The sequence below is a fragment of the Anabrus simplex genome, chromosome 2, assembly GCF_040414725.1.
Source record: "Anabrus simplex isolate iqAnaSimp1 chromosome 2, ASM4041472v1, whole genome shotgun sequence".
In the NCBI taxonomy this organism is placed as follows: Eukaryota; Metazoa; Arthropoda; class Insecta; order Orthoptera; family Tettigoniidae; genus Anabrus; species Anabrus simplex.
In genome coordinates, this window is record NC_090266.1 from 645,980,189 (window position 1) to 645,996,153 (window position 15,965).

The 15,965-nt window shown below is 38.5% G+C and overlaps 1 protein-coding gene across 1 annotated transcript in view; it reads right to left on the reverse strand.

Annotated features, from left to right (window-relative positions):
- LOC136863624 (serine-rich adhesin for platelets) overlaps positions 1-15,965 on the reverse strand; it is a 402,886-nt gene that overhangs the window by 152,291 nt on the left and 234,630 nt on the right. The window contains exon 14 of the mRNA XM_068226021.1: positions 12,177-15,404. Coding sequence (XP_068082122.1) covers positions 12,177-15,404 — 3,228 coding nt within the window. The remainder of the gene's footprint in view (positions 1-12,176; positions 15,405-15,965) is intronic.

A 15,965-nucleotide genomic window follows, 5' to 3' on the forward strand; every position in this document is an offset into this window, starting at 1 on the left:
TTCTTCTTCAAATAGCGTCACCTAACCTAACCGTATATGTATCATGAAAACATATTTGAAACGCATGTAGAGAAATAACCTCCTCGCGAAAAATTGACATGTAAATAGCCTTAACAAGACGCGAGAAGATATGAAGTATCCTCTGAAATCAGTGATGTACCATACTCTGCCATATCTTGAGGTGTATCACATTCTTACTTAATTTCCGTATATAACATTAAAATTAAGATATCGTTTACTTCAGTCTTTATTTTTAACGAATTAACAACTGCTATTCGCCACGTTATTTATGCATTCAATACGAAAACGTGTTATCCTCTTTCATTTTGAATTTTCTTTAGAGAACAGCAGTCGACGGGTGTTACTAATCAATTCCATCGCCTTTGAATGTCAACGAGAGAGCTTGCAAATGCACAAAGTGAGAAAACTATACCGTACCGAAGATGATCGATCGCATTGTGTTGCAAAGGTTTCAGTTTTCTTATTCAAACAGTGTCACATATCCTAACTTAACCGTACTATACGTATGATGAAAACACACGATAACCTTCTCGCTATAAATTTTCATAATAGCCTTTCCGTAATTTAACCAGATGCAACAAAATATAAATTAACCTCTGAAATCAATTACGCAATCTGCCATATCTCGATGTGTATCCCATTCTTATTTAATTACAGCATTTAGCCTCAAAATTAAGCGGTCGCTTAGTCAGCCTTAATTTTTAACGAGGTAACAACCGTTATCGTACATGTTATTTACGCATTTATTATGAAAATACGTTCTCTTTCATTTCAAATTTCCTTTACAGAACAGCTGTCGATGGGTATTACTAATCGACTCCGACATAGCCTTCGAATGTCGACAAAAGAAATCGCTAGTGCACATAGCGAGGAAACGATGCCGAAGGTAATTGATCGCATGCAATATCATCACTGGGGTGCATAAATATCGGTAACGGAAAAAATCGCGCGCTCTTGAACGCTCGTAATAACGGATGCGTCAGTGATAGGGCTCTCGCTGTAACCAAAGGACAATACACAGTTTAATATAGGAATTTTGAAGGGACAGAAAAAAGTAATCGCTGTAACGGAGTTCTCGTTATATGCCATACTCGCTTTATTGCGGACTTCTACTGTATTTAGAACAGTATAAAGGAGTCATACATTTTAAAAAACCTTTTAACTGGAAGACAAACGGATACTTTTTTAGTGTAACAGCGTTTGAAACATTTAACTACAAATATTCAAATGAATAGATATAGTTTTTTAAGTAGGCTAACTATGTATTCATCCTGTCTCATTTCACTGACCCACTAACCACCACATTGTTTTAATATCATGGAATTCGATGGGGAGCTATCAATATTAATGGGGCTTATGGAAGAAAGAAGGTAGAACTGGCTGAGTCAGCAAAGAGGATGCATCTGGATGTGCTAGGAGTAAGTGATATTCAGGTAAGGGGAGATAATGAGGAAGAGATAGGAGATTATGAAATGTACCTGATGGGTGTTAGAAAGGAAAGGGCAGAGTCTGGGGTAGGGCTCTTTATCAGGAATACCATTGCACGCAACATAGTTTCTGTTAGGCACGTAAATGAACGAATGATGTGGGTAGATTTGTCAGTTGGAGGAATTAGGACAAGAATTGTGTCCGTGTATTCATCATGTGAGGGTGCAGATGAGGATGAAGTTGACAAGTTTTATGAAGCATTGAGTGACATCACGGTCAGGGTCAACAGCAAGGATAGCATAGTGCTTTTGAGCAATTTCAATGTGAGAGTTCGGAATAGAACTGAAGGATACGAAAGGGTGATTGGTAAATGTGGGGAAGATATGGAAGCTAATGGGAATGGGAAGCGTTTGCTGGACTTCTGTGCTAGTATGGGTTTAGCTGTTACGAATACATTCTTCAAGCATAAGGCTATTCACTGCTACACATGGGAGGCTAGCAGTACCAGATCCATAACAGACTATATTTTAACAGACTTTGAATTCAGGAAATCTGTTAGGAATGTGCGAGTTTTTTGCGGATTTTTCGATGATACAGACCATTATTTGATCTGTAGTGAACTAAGTATCTCTAGGCCTAGAGCAGAGAAAGTGAAATCTGTCTGCAAATGAATAAGGGTAGAAAATCCCCAGGATGAGGAAATTAGACAGAAGTACATGGATATGATTAGTGAGAAGTTTCGAATAGTAGACATAAGCAGGTTCAGGATATAGAAAGAGAATGGGTGGCATACAGGGATGCTGTAGTAGAAACAGCAATGGAATGCCTAGGAACAACTGTGTGTAAAGATGGGAAAAGGCGAACATCTTGGTGGAATGATGAAGTGAGAGCAGCCCGTAAACGTAAAAAGAAGGCTTGTCAGAAGTGGCTCCAAACAAGGGCCAAGGTAGACATGGATTTGTACGCAGATGTAAGAAACAGAGCGAAACAAATAGTCGATGAATCCAAAAAGAAGTCCTGGGAAGATTTTGGTAATAACCTGGAAAGGCTAGGTCAAGCAGCAGGGAAACCTTTCTGGACCGTAATAAAGAATCTTAGGAAGGGAGAGAAAAAGGAAATGAACAGTGTTTTGAGTAATTCAGGTGAACTCATAATAGATCCCAGGGAATCACTGGAGAGGTGGAGAGAATATTTTGAACAGCTTCTCAATGTAAAAGGAAATCATCCTGGTGGTGTTGCAAACAGCCAAGCTCATGGGGAGGAGGAAAATGATGTTGGTGAAATTATGCTTGAGGAAGTGGAAAGGATGGTAAATAAACTCCATTGTCATAAGGTAGCAGGAATAGATGAAATTAGACCTGAAATGGTGAAGTATAGTGGGAAGGCAGGGATGAAATGGCTTCATAGAGTAGTAAAATTAGCGTGGAGTGTTGGGAAGGTACCTTCAGATTGGACAAAAGCAGTAATTGCACCTATCTATAAGCTAGGGAACAGGAAGGATTGCAACAACTATCGAGGTATCTCATTGATTAGTATACCTGGCAAAGTATTCACTGGCATCTTGGAAGGGAGGGTGCGATCAGTAGTTGAGAGGAAGTTGGATGAAAACCAGTGTGGTTTCAGACCACAGAGAGGCTGTCAGGACCAGATTTTCAGTATGTGCCAGGTAATTGAGAAATGCTACGGGAAGAATAGGCAATTGTGTTTATGTTTTGTAGATCTAGAGAAAGCATATGACAGGGTACCGAGGGAAAAGATGTTCACTATACTGGGGAACTATGGAATTAAAGGTAGATTATTAAAATCAATCAAAGGCATTTATGTTGACAATTGGGCTTCAGTGAGAATTGATGGTAGAATGAGTTCTTCGTTCAGGGTACTTACAGGAGTTAGACAAGGCTGTAATCTTTCACCTTTGCTGTTCGTAGTCTACATGGATCATCTGCTGAAAGGTATAAAATGGCAGGGAGGGATTCAGTTAAGTGGAAATGTAGTAAGCAGTTTGGCCTATGCTGACGACTTGGTCTTAATGGCAGACTGTGCCGAAAGCCTGCAGTCTAATATCTTGGAACTTGAAAATAGGTGCAATGAGTATGGTATGAAAATTAGCCTCTCGAAGACTAAACTGATGTCAGTAGGTAAGAAATTCAACAGAACTGAATGTCAGATTGGTGATACAAAGCTAGAACAGGTCGATAATTTCAAGTATTTAGGTTGTGAGTTCTCCCAGGATGGTGATATAGTAAGTGAGATTGAATCAAGGTGTAGTAAAGCTAATGCAGTGAGCTCGCAGTTGCGATCAGCAGTATTCTGTAAGAAGGAAGTCAGCTCCCAGACGAAACTATCTTTACATCGGTCTGTTTTGAGACCAACTTTGCTTTACGGGAGCGAAAGCTGGGTGGACTCAAGATATCTTATTCATAAGTTAGAAGTAACAGACATGAAAGTAGTAAGAATGATTGCTGGTACAGATAGGTGGGAACAATGGCAGGAGGGTACTCGGAATGAGGAGATAAAGGCTAATTTAGGAATGAACTTGATGGATGAAGCTGTACGCATAAACCGGCTTCGGTGGTGGGGTCATGTGAGGATAGGTTACCTAGGAGAATAATGGACTCTGCTATGGAGGGTAAGAGAAGTAGAGGGAGACCAAGATGACGATGGTTAGACTCTGTTTCTAACGATTTAAAGATAAGATTTATAGAACTAAATGAGGCCACAACACTAGTTGCAAATCGAGAATTGTGGCGACGTTTAGTAAATTCTCAGGGGCTTGCAGACTGAACGCTGAAAGGCATAACAGTCTATGATGATAATGTATGTATGTATGTATGTATTCAAATAGTTTTTAAGAGGAACAAGGTACCTGAAAATAATGTACTCAAAAACTCATTGATTCACCTAATCTATACAACAGCCGAAGATGTTCTCAAGTAAGAATGAAACATGTACTGTTTATAATTAATTTGCTTTAACAACAACAAAAAAAAAACAAAAAGGAAGATTTTCAATTATTGTAAGTCTCTGACATACCACTTAGTCGAGCAGCTTGTCTCCTTTCTCCCAAGTCTTCCCAGCCCAAACTTTGCAACATTTTTGTAACGCTACTCTTTTGTCGGAAATCGCCCAGAACAAATCGAGCTGCTTTTCTTTGGATTTTTTCCAGTTCCTGAATCCAGTAATCAAGGTAAGCATCCCATACAGTGGAACCATATTCTAGTTGGGGTCTCACATGAGACAAATATGCTCTCCCCTTTACATCCTTACTATAACCCCTAAATACTCTCATAACCATGTGCAGAGATCTGTACCCTTTATTTACAATCATATTTAACTAGAACTGTCTTTCATATTAACTTATGTAAAGAGAGAAAATTATTTTATACTGTCACCTTGAATTATAATCATTATAAAATATCAAAGCCATTTTATTAACAGTGCTGATGGTAGTACTTATTATTATAATTAATCATATAACAGTTGTATCAGCACAATATTTTTTTAAAATTTTTTTATTGATAGAACCGGTTTTTGGACTCTAATGTCCATTATTAGTGTTGAAAATATTTTTAAAACATATGATTTTTTTAAGTGTGTGTTGTCCCATCAAGTTTTAAAAGAGTTAAAATAGAGCCCTGTTGAGATCAACTGTAAAATAAGAAAAAGAAAAAAAAAGTGTTAAAGTATGAACACAATACATACAAAACTTAATAATGATGATGTAAAGAATACATATGATATACCATAGGAAGGCCTGGATTATCCTCGTGCTCAGGCTGTTGATCTAGTATTAGAAAAATGTTCAGCTTTAAGTACAGGGCACGCTGGAAACACATGATAATACGTCACCTCAAGGTTGTGAACAATGTGTTGCTTGTGACTGTTTCATTTAAAATGTTATCAGGTTCCATTATCTGCAGCAGGAATATCTCAATATTTTCGCAGGTGTTTAGTTCAAATCCATAATTATCTTTAGCAATTAATTTCATGTCCTTTTCGATCTCTAAAAAGTTATTATTGTTATAAATGTGTTCCGCAAAAGCTGAATATTTGTTGTACTTTATGGCCTTGAAATGTTCTTGACTGATTCAAGGCTTGGCCAGTCCTTCCTATGTAAAACACTTTGCAGTCATTACAAATGAGCCTATATACTCCCGAATTGGTGTAGACATCATTTTTGTTGATAGTATGTGCATTATATATATGTTCTGATATTTTATTTCTGGTTCTAAATGCTGTTTTGAGTTGAAACCTCGACTGAACACTGCAGTGTATTTTGATTGTGCGTGACTTCGCAAGGTAACTTTAGGAAAATGGCTGAAAACATGTGACTGCTATATAGTTTTCCCACCCTAGCAGTACGAGGAATGAAGAGAATGTTTGGATGATGGAAACCTCAGCAATCTAATGGAGTGTGGAACCAGCCATTATAGTCTTCATTACGATGCACTGCTAAGCATCAGATACGAGTCCTTGCTGGTCCAGAATTCACAACCAGTGGAGGTCAGACGAGTACGAACTATATGCAATTATGTAGCTAAGCAGAGGAATCAGTGTAAAATACAGTAATAATATAAAAGCTGCTTATCAGCTGTTGCTTTTCATTTTATGATTTGAGTGGTGCCATATTTTGATGATGTAGTTGTTAGTTTTATGAGTACCTTAATTTTAGGAACTGAGTATTTAATATTGTGTAAATTAGCCATCAATGAATGCTTAGTGGGATGTTTTCTGCATATTTTCTTACTTAGTTAAGAAGGCCTAGTGAGTTTGAACCCAGGAATGGTAGAAATAGAGAAACACTCCATTTATTTTATGTAATATGTAGTTTAGTGCATGCCATTGCCAGGTATGTCCGACTTGTTGGCTGAATGGTCAACATACTGGCCTTCGGTTCAGAGGGTCCCGGGTTCGATTCCCGGCCGGGTTGGGGATTTTACCCTTCTTTGGTTAATTCCAATGGCTCGGGGGCTGGGTGTTTGTGCTGTCCCCAACATCCCTGCAACTCACACACCACACATAACACTATCCTCCACCTCAATAACACGCAGTTACCTACACATGGCAGATGCCGCCCATCCTCATCGGAGGGTCTGCCTTACAAGGGTTGTACTCGGCTAGAAATAGCCACACGAAATTATTATTATTGCCAGATATGTGTGTGTATTTTTCCAGGTATATTTGTGTATGAAGATATATGTTCATCAGTCCAGAGAATCAAACACACGAGATCTAGCCAGGGTTATCTTTCATAGCAATTTCATCAACCTGACATCCTTACCTGAATTAATTTGTGAGGTTGAGTATATTACTGACCGCAGAGGTCAGCCCAGTCTACAGTGTGATTGGTCTTTAATGGATTATTGCTTCGAATTTGGTGCATATGACTAGCTAATGCTACCCTAAAGAGATGATGATGACCTGAATGTTTATGTGAATGTGGCGAGATAATTGAAAGAATTATGAATCTTTTCAGAATTATGAATTTTTCTAGAATCTTTATAGTTGATGTTATTGGGCCGTAATGATTTGAAGCTGGATTAGAATTCTCGAGGCTATGGGATTTAATGACGACAGCTGTGTAGCACTAGTCAGCTGATTGCCAAGAGAGAGAAATTTAATTTAAAAGCTTTTCAGTCTGTCGAACACACAAGTTAAATATAACACTATAACATACCTGTAAAACTATATCCGGATTCGAGCCAATGAAGAACGAAATGTATTTCAAACGCCATGCAGTGTATGCTGGAGTTGAAACAAGGCAGGATATCATTAAGGTAAGTTCCAAATTTGAAATTCATAGGTGTTTGTACAGACGCAGCAGGTCGTTATGCTACTTAGGTTCCAAAATGGGTTTAAAAAAAAGTAAATAAATGCAATGTAAATTTTAATCTTATGCCAGTTGCATAGTATTATTTGAAGTAATTCCACATACTGTAAATGAGTTGACTATGTTTATAAGTATAGGAGATATTATAAGTAGAATTTTGTAAACAATATAAATTTATTAAGGATGAACTGTTTGTTTAATAGAAAAAAATTGTTAGCATAAAAAGTATATTATTGTATTCTAGAAATTTTTTTTTTCTTCTCTTGTTAATTTAAAATTTAGTGCTTGACAATAATGTATTTTAGTGTAACATTTGCCACCGAGGTAGACACCTCATTTGCAAATAAAGAGATTTTGATTTGATTTGATTTGAAATAAACATAAATATTTCCAAATACTGAATGTGTCTTGGTAGAATCTGATGATTTTTTTTTTTTTTTTAGAATGAAACATGTCATTCATTGTTTAATAGTGTGTATTTTTATTCCTTGTTTAATGATGTGCCCCACCGGACGAGTTGGCTGTGTGGTTAGGAGCGCGCAGCTGTGAGCTCGCATCCGGGAGTTAGTGGGTTCGAATCCCACTGTCGGTAGCGCTGAAGATGGTTTTCCATGGTTTACCATTTTCACACCAGGCATATGCTGAAGCTGTAAATGCGGACCGTGGACGGTGTAAGACGTTTAAGCTTGCTCCTATGCTGCGGGCCGTGGACGGCATAAGACGTTTAATGTTCTGCGTGAAGCAATGCTGTTTATATTCGTCATCTATGCATTCTTACACCTCAGTCAGCATTACTGGTTGTAGCAGGAAGTTGGTTGATCTTTTTGAGATAACCCTCGCGTTGAGTGTGCTCATGTTTATCTTCGCTGTTTTAGCGGGAATATCTCCGCACTTCCTCACGCGTCCAGTCGGTACTTGAGATTCCAATGCAGTGTGTGTCGTTCTTCCCAAGTGTAGTATAATGGCTTATAAAACAAAGTTTCTTACGGAAGAAGAACTGTTAGATATTGTTCACAATGATGATTCTGGTGATGAACTTATTCCTGAAATAGACTCATATAGTGAAAGTGAGAGTGACGGGGAAATTTCGATTCCCGAATCCGATAGGCCTATAGAGGAAAGTGAAGTGCCTGATACATATCATCCTAGTTGTTGTCCACCTGTTCCACCATTTACAGAGAATTCAGGTATAAACGTTCAAATAGAAAATAAGCAGGATATTTTGAGTTACGTGAGTATTTTCACGAATGACGAATTTTATCAGTATGAGTGTGAGCAGACCAATCTATACGCGAGTAAAGTGATAAGTGCGGTGCCCCGGCCTTTCACAAAGAATTCGATCATGCAATCGTGGAAACCGATTAGTCCAAAATCCTGATATAAAAATGTACTGGACGGAAGACCCTGTTTTTCATACTCCGATATTTTCTAAAACAATGTTCCGAATACGCTACCTTCATATTCTTTCATTTCTCCACTTCAGTGACAGTAATCATTATGCCGAAAATACAGATAGGCTGTGTACAATTAGATGCATTTTGAAACCTGTGACACCAGATATCACACCCTAAACATTTGCTAGAGGTAAGCACAAAGTATCATTTTTCTAACATTTATAGTTTAGGAGTAATTGTAAATTGTATTAAGTGATGCACATCAAGAGGGTCAGGCATGAAAATGGCTGGTCCAGGCATTCAAGTGTCCTGCTCAGAAGCAGGTACTGAACATGTTACTTAAGGCCACGGCCGCTTCCTTCCTATTCCTAGGCCTTTCCCGTCCCATTGTCGCCATAAGACCTATCTGTGTCGGTGCGACGTAAAGCAAAAAAAAAGTGCTTTTTTCTTTTAGGTATGTTATAGTGTTATATTTAACTTGTGTGTCTGACAGGCTGAAAAGTTGTTACGTTATGTTTAACTGAGTTGACACCAGAAAGTATGGCTTCCAACTTTACCAAAAGAGAGAATGTAAGTATTTATGATGCCCAGTTTTCACCAGAGTATAATGAAGAGAATTCATGTGAAAGGACAAGTGCATGCTGCCCTGGCTTATGCCATAAGCATTCTTTGTAGAGCCCGTAGCGAGTTCCCAATCGTAGGGTCATTTAACACACGAGAGGTCGCGCCCGTTTTAGAACGCGAGAGATCGCGCAAAGGCAAATTGCTCACGCTTAATATTTTAATGAGCTGCTATTTTCCTTTTGCAGTGAGTGCTGTGATAAAAATATAAATACGTACCCTGTTTAACTGCCTTTCAACTAGTACTAACATAATTATCCAGTAAAAATATTTTCTCAATATAAAAAAAATCAATGAATTTTTTTGCAAAATCTGGTAAAAATATGAGAATTTTTAAAGAGCGGAGAGGTCACGTGTGATCAAATTGCCTCAATGTTTGTACTTGTACAGTTCAATGAATGATTTGGTCACAATTCAAGATAAGACTACAGCACCACACTTCACTGAAAGCCACCATAAACCTCATGAACTTGACTTAAGGAACTTTCTTGGAAATTCAGTCATGTAAGAATGCACTACGCGAGGGGTCGCACGAAGGCAATTTTCCGCGGCAGATGCAAAAGTGAAAGAAAACTTCAATTACTCTGGATCGCACCAGGCAATACACTGACGATAATCAACGTCAGGCGGGAGAGAGGGAGGGGAGGGATGAAACGAGCGCCCTAAGCCGCTAGCAACAGAATTATAAACAAATATTTAAAAAGTGCGGCAAACTGCCGCAGGCACGACCTCTCGCATGTTAAAAGGGTCCAGTTGAGTAATTTGTGCTCATCATAATAGTGTACTACCCCAGTTGTACAACCAGAGGGTAAATAATGTCCCACTTTTATATTCACGTCATAATAGAGATTTTCCGGAACCAGAAGATGGCTTGCATCCTGAGGAATGGGGGTTCAATTCTGTCAACTTTTTAGTATAGAACTGTTGGCCTTCGCCATGTGTGTGGTAATTCCAAATCGTTCATGATTATATATATTGTTTATGTTTGTGGGTTCTGTCCCAGAGTTTTACTTGTTCCAGACATTTCCATTTCCAGAGAGATCCAGGGGCTTCTATTCTGTAAAGCACCTGGAAAAACCGGCCTCTGTATATTAAAGGCAGGTGAATGAGAATGAGATGAGTCAGTTTGAGTCCAGTTCTGCTAGTAACTGAGAACAAGGAGAAAGGTTCAGTGACAGTGCTGTAGAGTTAGTACTTTGGAACAGTAAAGTTCTGTGTGTGAACTGGTGATAAGGGATAACAGTGCAGAAGAGAGACGAGGGAACAGTCAATCCAAGACTGCTGTGTGTATGATTGAATGCATGAACTGTAAGTGTACGGCTGCTAATAGTGTACTGTGAGTTTTATTATGAACTGCCCTAGGGTGTAAGTGACAGTTAAGGAAGTGACCGTAGTGTTAATGTGTTAGCTTGCAAGTGTCTGTGTGATTGTATAACCATTAGTGTTAGATGATAAATCTTAGAACAGATGCTACAGATTGGGTATTTATCTACTACCTCACCAACACATTACAGTATTTTTCTTGTGTTTGTTTTCCAATGTTAGTGTTCCTAGGATATTTGTAAGTGTAAGGTCTCACTCAATTTTCTTTGCTTAATGATATGTTTGTTTTGCACCAATCCTCACTTAATGTGTGCTGCTCATTTCTATTACTTTATTACCTTTCATAGTTTTTGTCATGTTGATGGTACTCGCATAGGGGAGCTCATAGTGATTAAACCAACAAAAATGTTTGAAATAATGATGCCCAGCATTAAATACAGCAATAGTTGGAGCCTTGGAGATCAGTTTACAAATTTGCTGGTTTAAAAAAAATGTATTTACCTGCGTATTCACATGTTTCTTGTGTAACGTGCCTAGAGCATAATAAATTACATTTTACCTACTATCTTGGGTTCTCACGCACAGGTAGAGGTTATGTATCATTTCCTTGTCTTCATTTATTTTAGCTGATCAGATCTTTATCAGAGAACTGAATACATCTTGAGGGATTAGCCAGAGTACATATGAGGGCAGGAAGGGTGCACTATACTATTCAAGATATTTGATTGTAAATTTGATAGTTCACTTCTGGGATCGAGCGAGAAAACAGAATTACCATCGTAGTATTTACTAGGAGAAAGTGTGGAAAATCATGGGGGAGGAGTACATGTAGGATGGCAATGTCAGTACAAATAGAACAACATGGACCTCTCGATGGTACAACTGCCAGTCTGAAGCTCTGAATATCTGAGCTACAGTGAGAATGAAAATCCTTAGAGTATCCGTAAGAATACATAATCCATCACCTCAGGTCTGAAGTGTATCAGGGAAAAAGGGAGATATGAATCCGCACAACAATGTTGTTTGTGTTGCATGCAGACTGCTCAGAACATTTTGGTTAGCAGTTCCTCAAGTGTATGAGTAAAATCACTCTGTATTTAGCATTTAACCGTACTGTAGTGAAATGGGGTCTAGGATTCTAATAGAAGCACTCATGTATTCTTCGCATTTGACTGGAGTTGAAGAGAGAAACTATGGAAAAGATTTCTAGAATGGCAACCTAGAAGTTTTTCCAGTATTTTTTTTTTTTTTTTCAAGTTTGTTTTCCCACAGCTGAGTGAAGCACTTCCAATTCCTCAATCCATTCCTAAATGTGTTGCAGAGCTGGGAATTAAACCCAGACCAACCACGTGAAAAACTATTAACTAAACCCATAGACCACCATGTTATACAATAATAATATATAATTCACTATGCACATACAACATACTGCAATTCTACTAATGTGAATTATCCACATTTCTATGGCAATAATCCAGTTTAACACTAACCAAAATGTTACAGAAATCAACAAGTACTGAAAATGGCAAGATGCCAATCCAAAATAAAGCTCAATTTACCTTCTGATTTTGTGGCGAAAGCTGAATGGTGTGCACTTTCTGGTAGATATTTCCTTGTAAGAGACTTGCACCCCCAAGATTTCCAGAGCTCTGCGTCTGAAGCCCTCCAACTGAAGTCACTCCTTGTGATGCTCCTGGACTGCCAGCAATGGAAGTTGGAGGAATCGGTACCAAGTGAGGCAAAATAGGATTTACATTGTTTAGATGTGACTGACTAGTTGGCACTTGCTGTGTTGTTCGGTTTTGCGTATTCGGAACCACATTTAGAACAGCAGATGTTTGCTGTTGATTCCCAACATTTTTGGCAATTCCTCCTCCATTAGCCGAAGAATGTGGAATTGTTTGCAGATTTACAGCAAGGTTTAACTGTTGAGAGTTTGAATTTTGTGTGGCAGTTTGATGTACTCCTGATTTTCCTCCTGCATTTGACACAGCAGTAACATTCATTCCTTGAGTAGCAGAGCACGATGACACTAATACTGATTGCAGTAACACATTCTCGGTTGCTGTGTTAATATGCAAAGACGAAGATGGTGGTGGTGGCAGTGACTGTTGTGTTTGTTGTTGTTGCTGCTGCTGCTGCTGCTGCTGATGGTGCTGGTGGTGGTGGTGATGATGCTGGTGGTGATGGTGGTGGTGATGATGTGGATGATGGTGCTGATGAGCAGGTTGCTGCAACTGCTGTTGGGGCGACTGTTGCTGAGATGAAGAGCCACTAATATGAGCAGAGTTATTCACTTGATTTACAGCTTGATGTAAGGTTAGATTGCCCCCTACTGTACTCATCTGTTGCATCATTACTTTATTTAAATTTTGTGACATTGAAACTATTGGCATAGTCGTTAAGTGAGTACTTGTTGAAGTAACAGTGCTTCCTAGTTGGCAGAACACATTCGATGGTTGTGTCTGACTCGTGTTTTGTGTCAAAGGACAAAGTGAAGTCAACGGAGGTACAGTAGCAGTACTCGTAGTAGAACACGTGGCATTTGTCACTCCTCTGACACTCTGAGTCATTGTGAAGGCAGGAGATGTTACAAAAAAAGATGTGGAAGCTACAGAAGCATCTGTGCAAGTTTTAGTTGAAACAGCAACAGATGTACTAATTATATTTTGGCTCTGGTTTTGGTTAGTAGCTGATTTAGTTATTAAACGTTCCTGTAAAACTGCTTTAATAGAATCAGTTGATGATGTTGTTATCTGATTTACTTGTTGTGATAAAGAAGTCATTGTTTGGACAGCATGGCTAGTAGCTGGTTTGGCTGGAGTTCGTTCTATTTTTTTCTTCTTCTTTTTACTAGCATTACCAGCATTTCCAATGCTGCCAAACTGAACTGGCTTATCTACTTTATTAAGAACAAAATTTTGGTGAGACTGTGAAATGCCTTCAAGATATGCACTTTGAAATCCAGATATCACATTTGAATGATTCTGATTTGAATTCTGTACGCCAATTGATACAGTCTGTGTTTCTGTAGACTGTTGGGAGTTGATTTTCCGTGTAGTCTGATTTGATGTCTGACTTGGTTGAGTAATAGGTGGTTGATTGATTAAACCAATGACAGGTGGAGGACTTCCAATGGAGATAGATGAATTTGAGTCACTCGAACACCTTCTTGGACCTGAATTCAACTGCTGTACTAATACAGATGGCTGAGGTATGAATTTAGTGTTGTTTGAAACTATAGCTGGGGCTGACTTTTGCTGACTATGATTACTGAAGTTCTCCATAGCACTACCACCAATAAGAATTGTCCCAGCATTTATTAATCCTGGAGTAGAGCCAAGAACTTTACTCAAAGCATTGATAGGAGACATATTAATTAGTCCAGTCTGCTGATTTTGAGCCTGCTGAAGACACTGAAGAAGCTGAGGTCCAGCTATTGATATTCCTCCTTGGTGAGCAATTACGAGTGGTTCTGTACCAGTGAACGTCATTGGCGAGGTGAAATTTGAATTTCCTGATGGTGCATTGGAAGAGATAGGAGGCAAAGTCGCCATTAATGGCATATTTGTTGTTGACGACACCAATCCTTGTAAATTATGGAACGAATGAAGGCCAAGAAATGTGTGTGTGCCTTCTGAATTTGCAACAGTACTTTTTGTAGATCCATATGGGGCAGAAATGTGTGATGCCGAGGATGCTGGTAAAAACATGGTGTGATTCTCAATAGTTTTTGACGAGGCTTGCTGCTGAGCTGTAAGTTGTAAATTTGCAACAGGAATGGAAGAATTTGTGGATACTACTGTGGTTGGCACTTCAAGATTCTCAGTCTGAGTTGTGGTGGATGTTCCAATAACAGCACGTTCCGAACTAGTTATATTATGATGCAGAGAATGAATAAATGTTGGCGGACTTGAACATGGCATTTTACCTGTTGTGGTAAGAGTAACTTTTGGAGCGATCTCCGATGTTGCAACAGAAGGAGAGGGTACTTTTGAAGAATCAAGATGTGCACAGTTCCTTAATGCTGAAGTATTATTGGTTGATTGTATTGCTGGAGGAAAATTTGTTGCAACATTATTAGCATTGCACCCTATTATACTTGAAGATGTATTTGTAGTACTTCCAGAGGAAGATGTAACCACAGACGCGCTACTTACGTTACTTAAAACTGACGAGGAAGAGTGAGCACTTTTTACCGCACTTCCACCAGATGGTACTATTGTTCCACTACTGCTGTTACCAATGACACTGTTCATCATTGACATAGAAGAACTTGAAGAATTCATCAACACGTTAGATGCATTCAAATTATTCAAGCAGTTAGTGCCAATGTTGTTTGTGGTACTGGAGATTTTCCCTGAGCTAGGCATCTGAGTTAATGCAAGATTTGTAAAGGCATCCTTCAGATCGTTTCCAGAAACTTTACACGATACACTAAATCCAATAGAATTTACAGGGTTGGTTACATTTCCATCAGCCTTACCAATATTTTTAACACACAAATTTGAGGATGACTGCTGTTGGACTAATGACACTTCTGTGAAAGCGTCCCTACCAAAACTTCCAGAATTTTTTGGCACTATTCCATACCTCTCCGATGGAGATATATTAGTACTTTGAGATGCCTGATTATTGTTAGAAGTATAACTAGGTGTCATTAAGTGAGAGGAATTAACATGAGATGTAGACAGGGAAGAAGGTGAGGCAGAACTAGAAGTTCTTGTAGTAGTTGTGTTTGTTCCCGTTGAGATTAGATGAGGTGAACTTGATGTAGGAGTTTGGTGCTAGAAAAAAAAAAAAAAAACCAAGGAAATATGTGAAGAAAGTAAACAAGCATACTGAAACCAAAATACATACACACTATCTGACAGTATACTCTTTCCTATGGCTTCTCTGACACTCGTTTCAATAAATCACAACACACACCAATATAACAATGTATTTCACTCCTCAAAAAATCTCAGTTCCATGTAACAATTGGATTAAAAGCAGTATTTAAATACCAACAATTAAATGAGTCACCTTCCCTAGTAGGTAGATTTTACTATGTGATGCTGTAGTTACTACTGTGTTATATGTCAGGAAATTTGAAAGTGATCAATAATGACTTCAAATATCCCTTTCTCCAAAAACCATAAAAGTAGTTAGTGGAATGTAAGGCAAATAACATTATTTATTATTAAATAATATTTTTACAGGAGAGGCCAATACACAAATACCAATTAAACAGGAAGTAAACCATGTACAATATGACAACCTAAAGCATCCATTGAGTACAATCATGTAAATAACAGCTCATGGAGTAGCGTAGTTTCCTGTGAATGACATCCCTCATCCCCCACCCC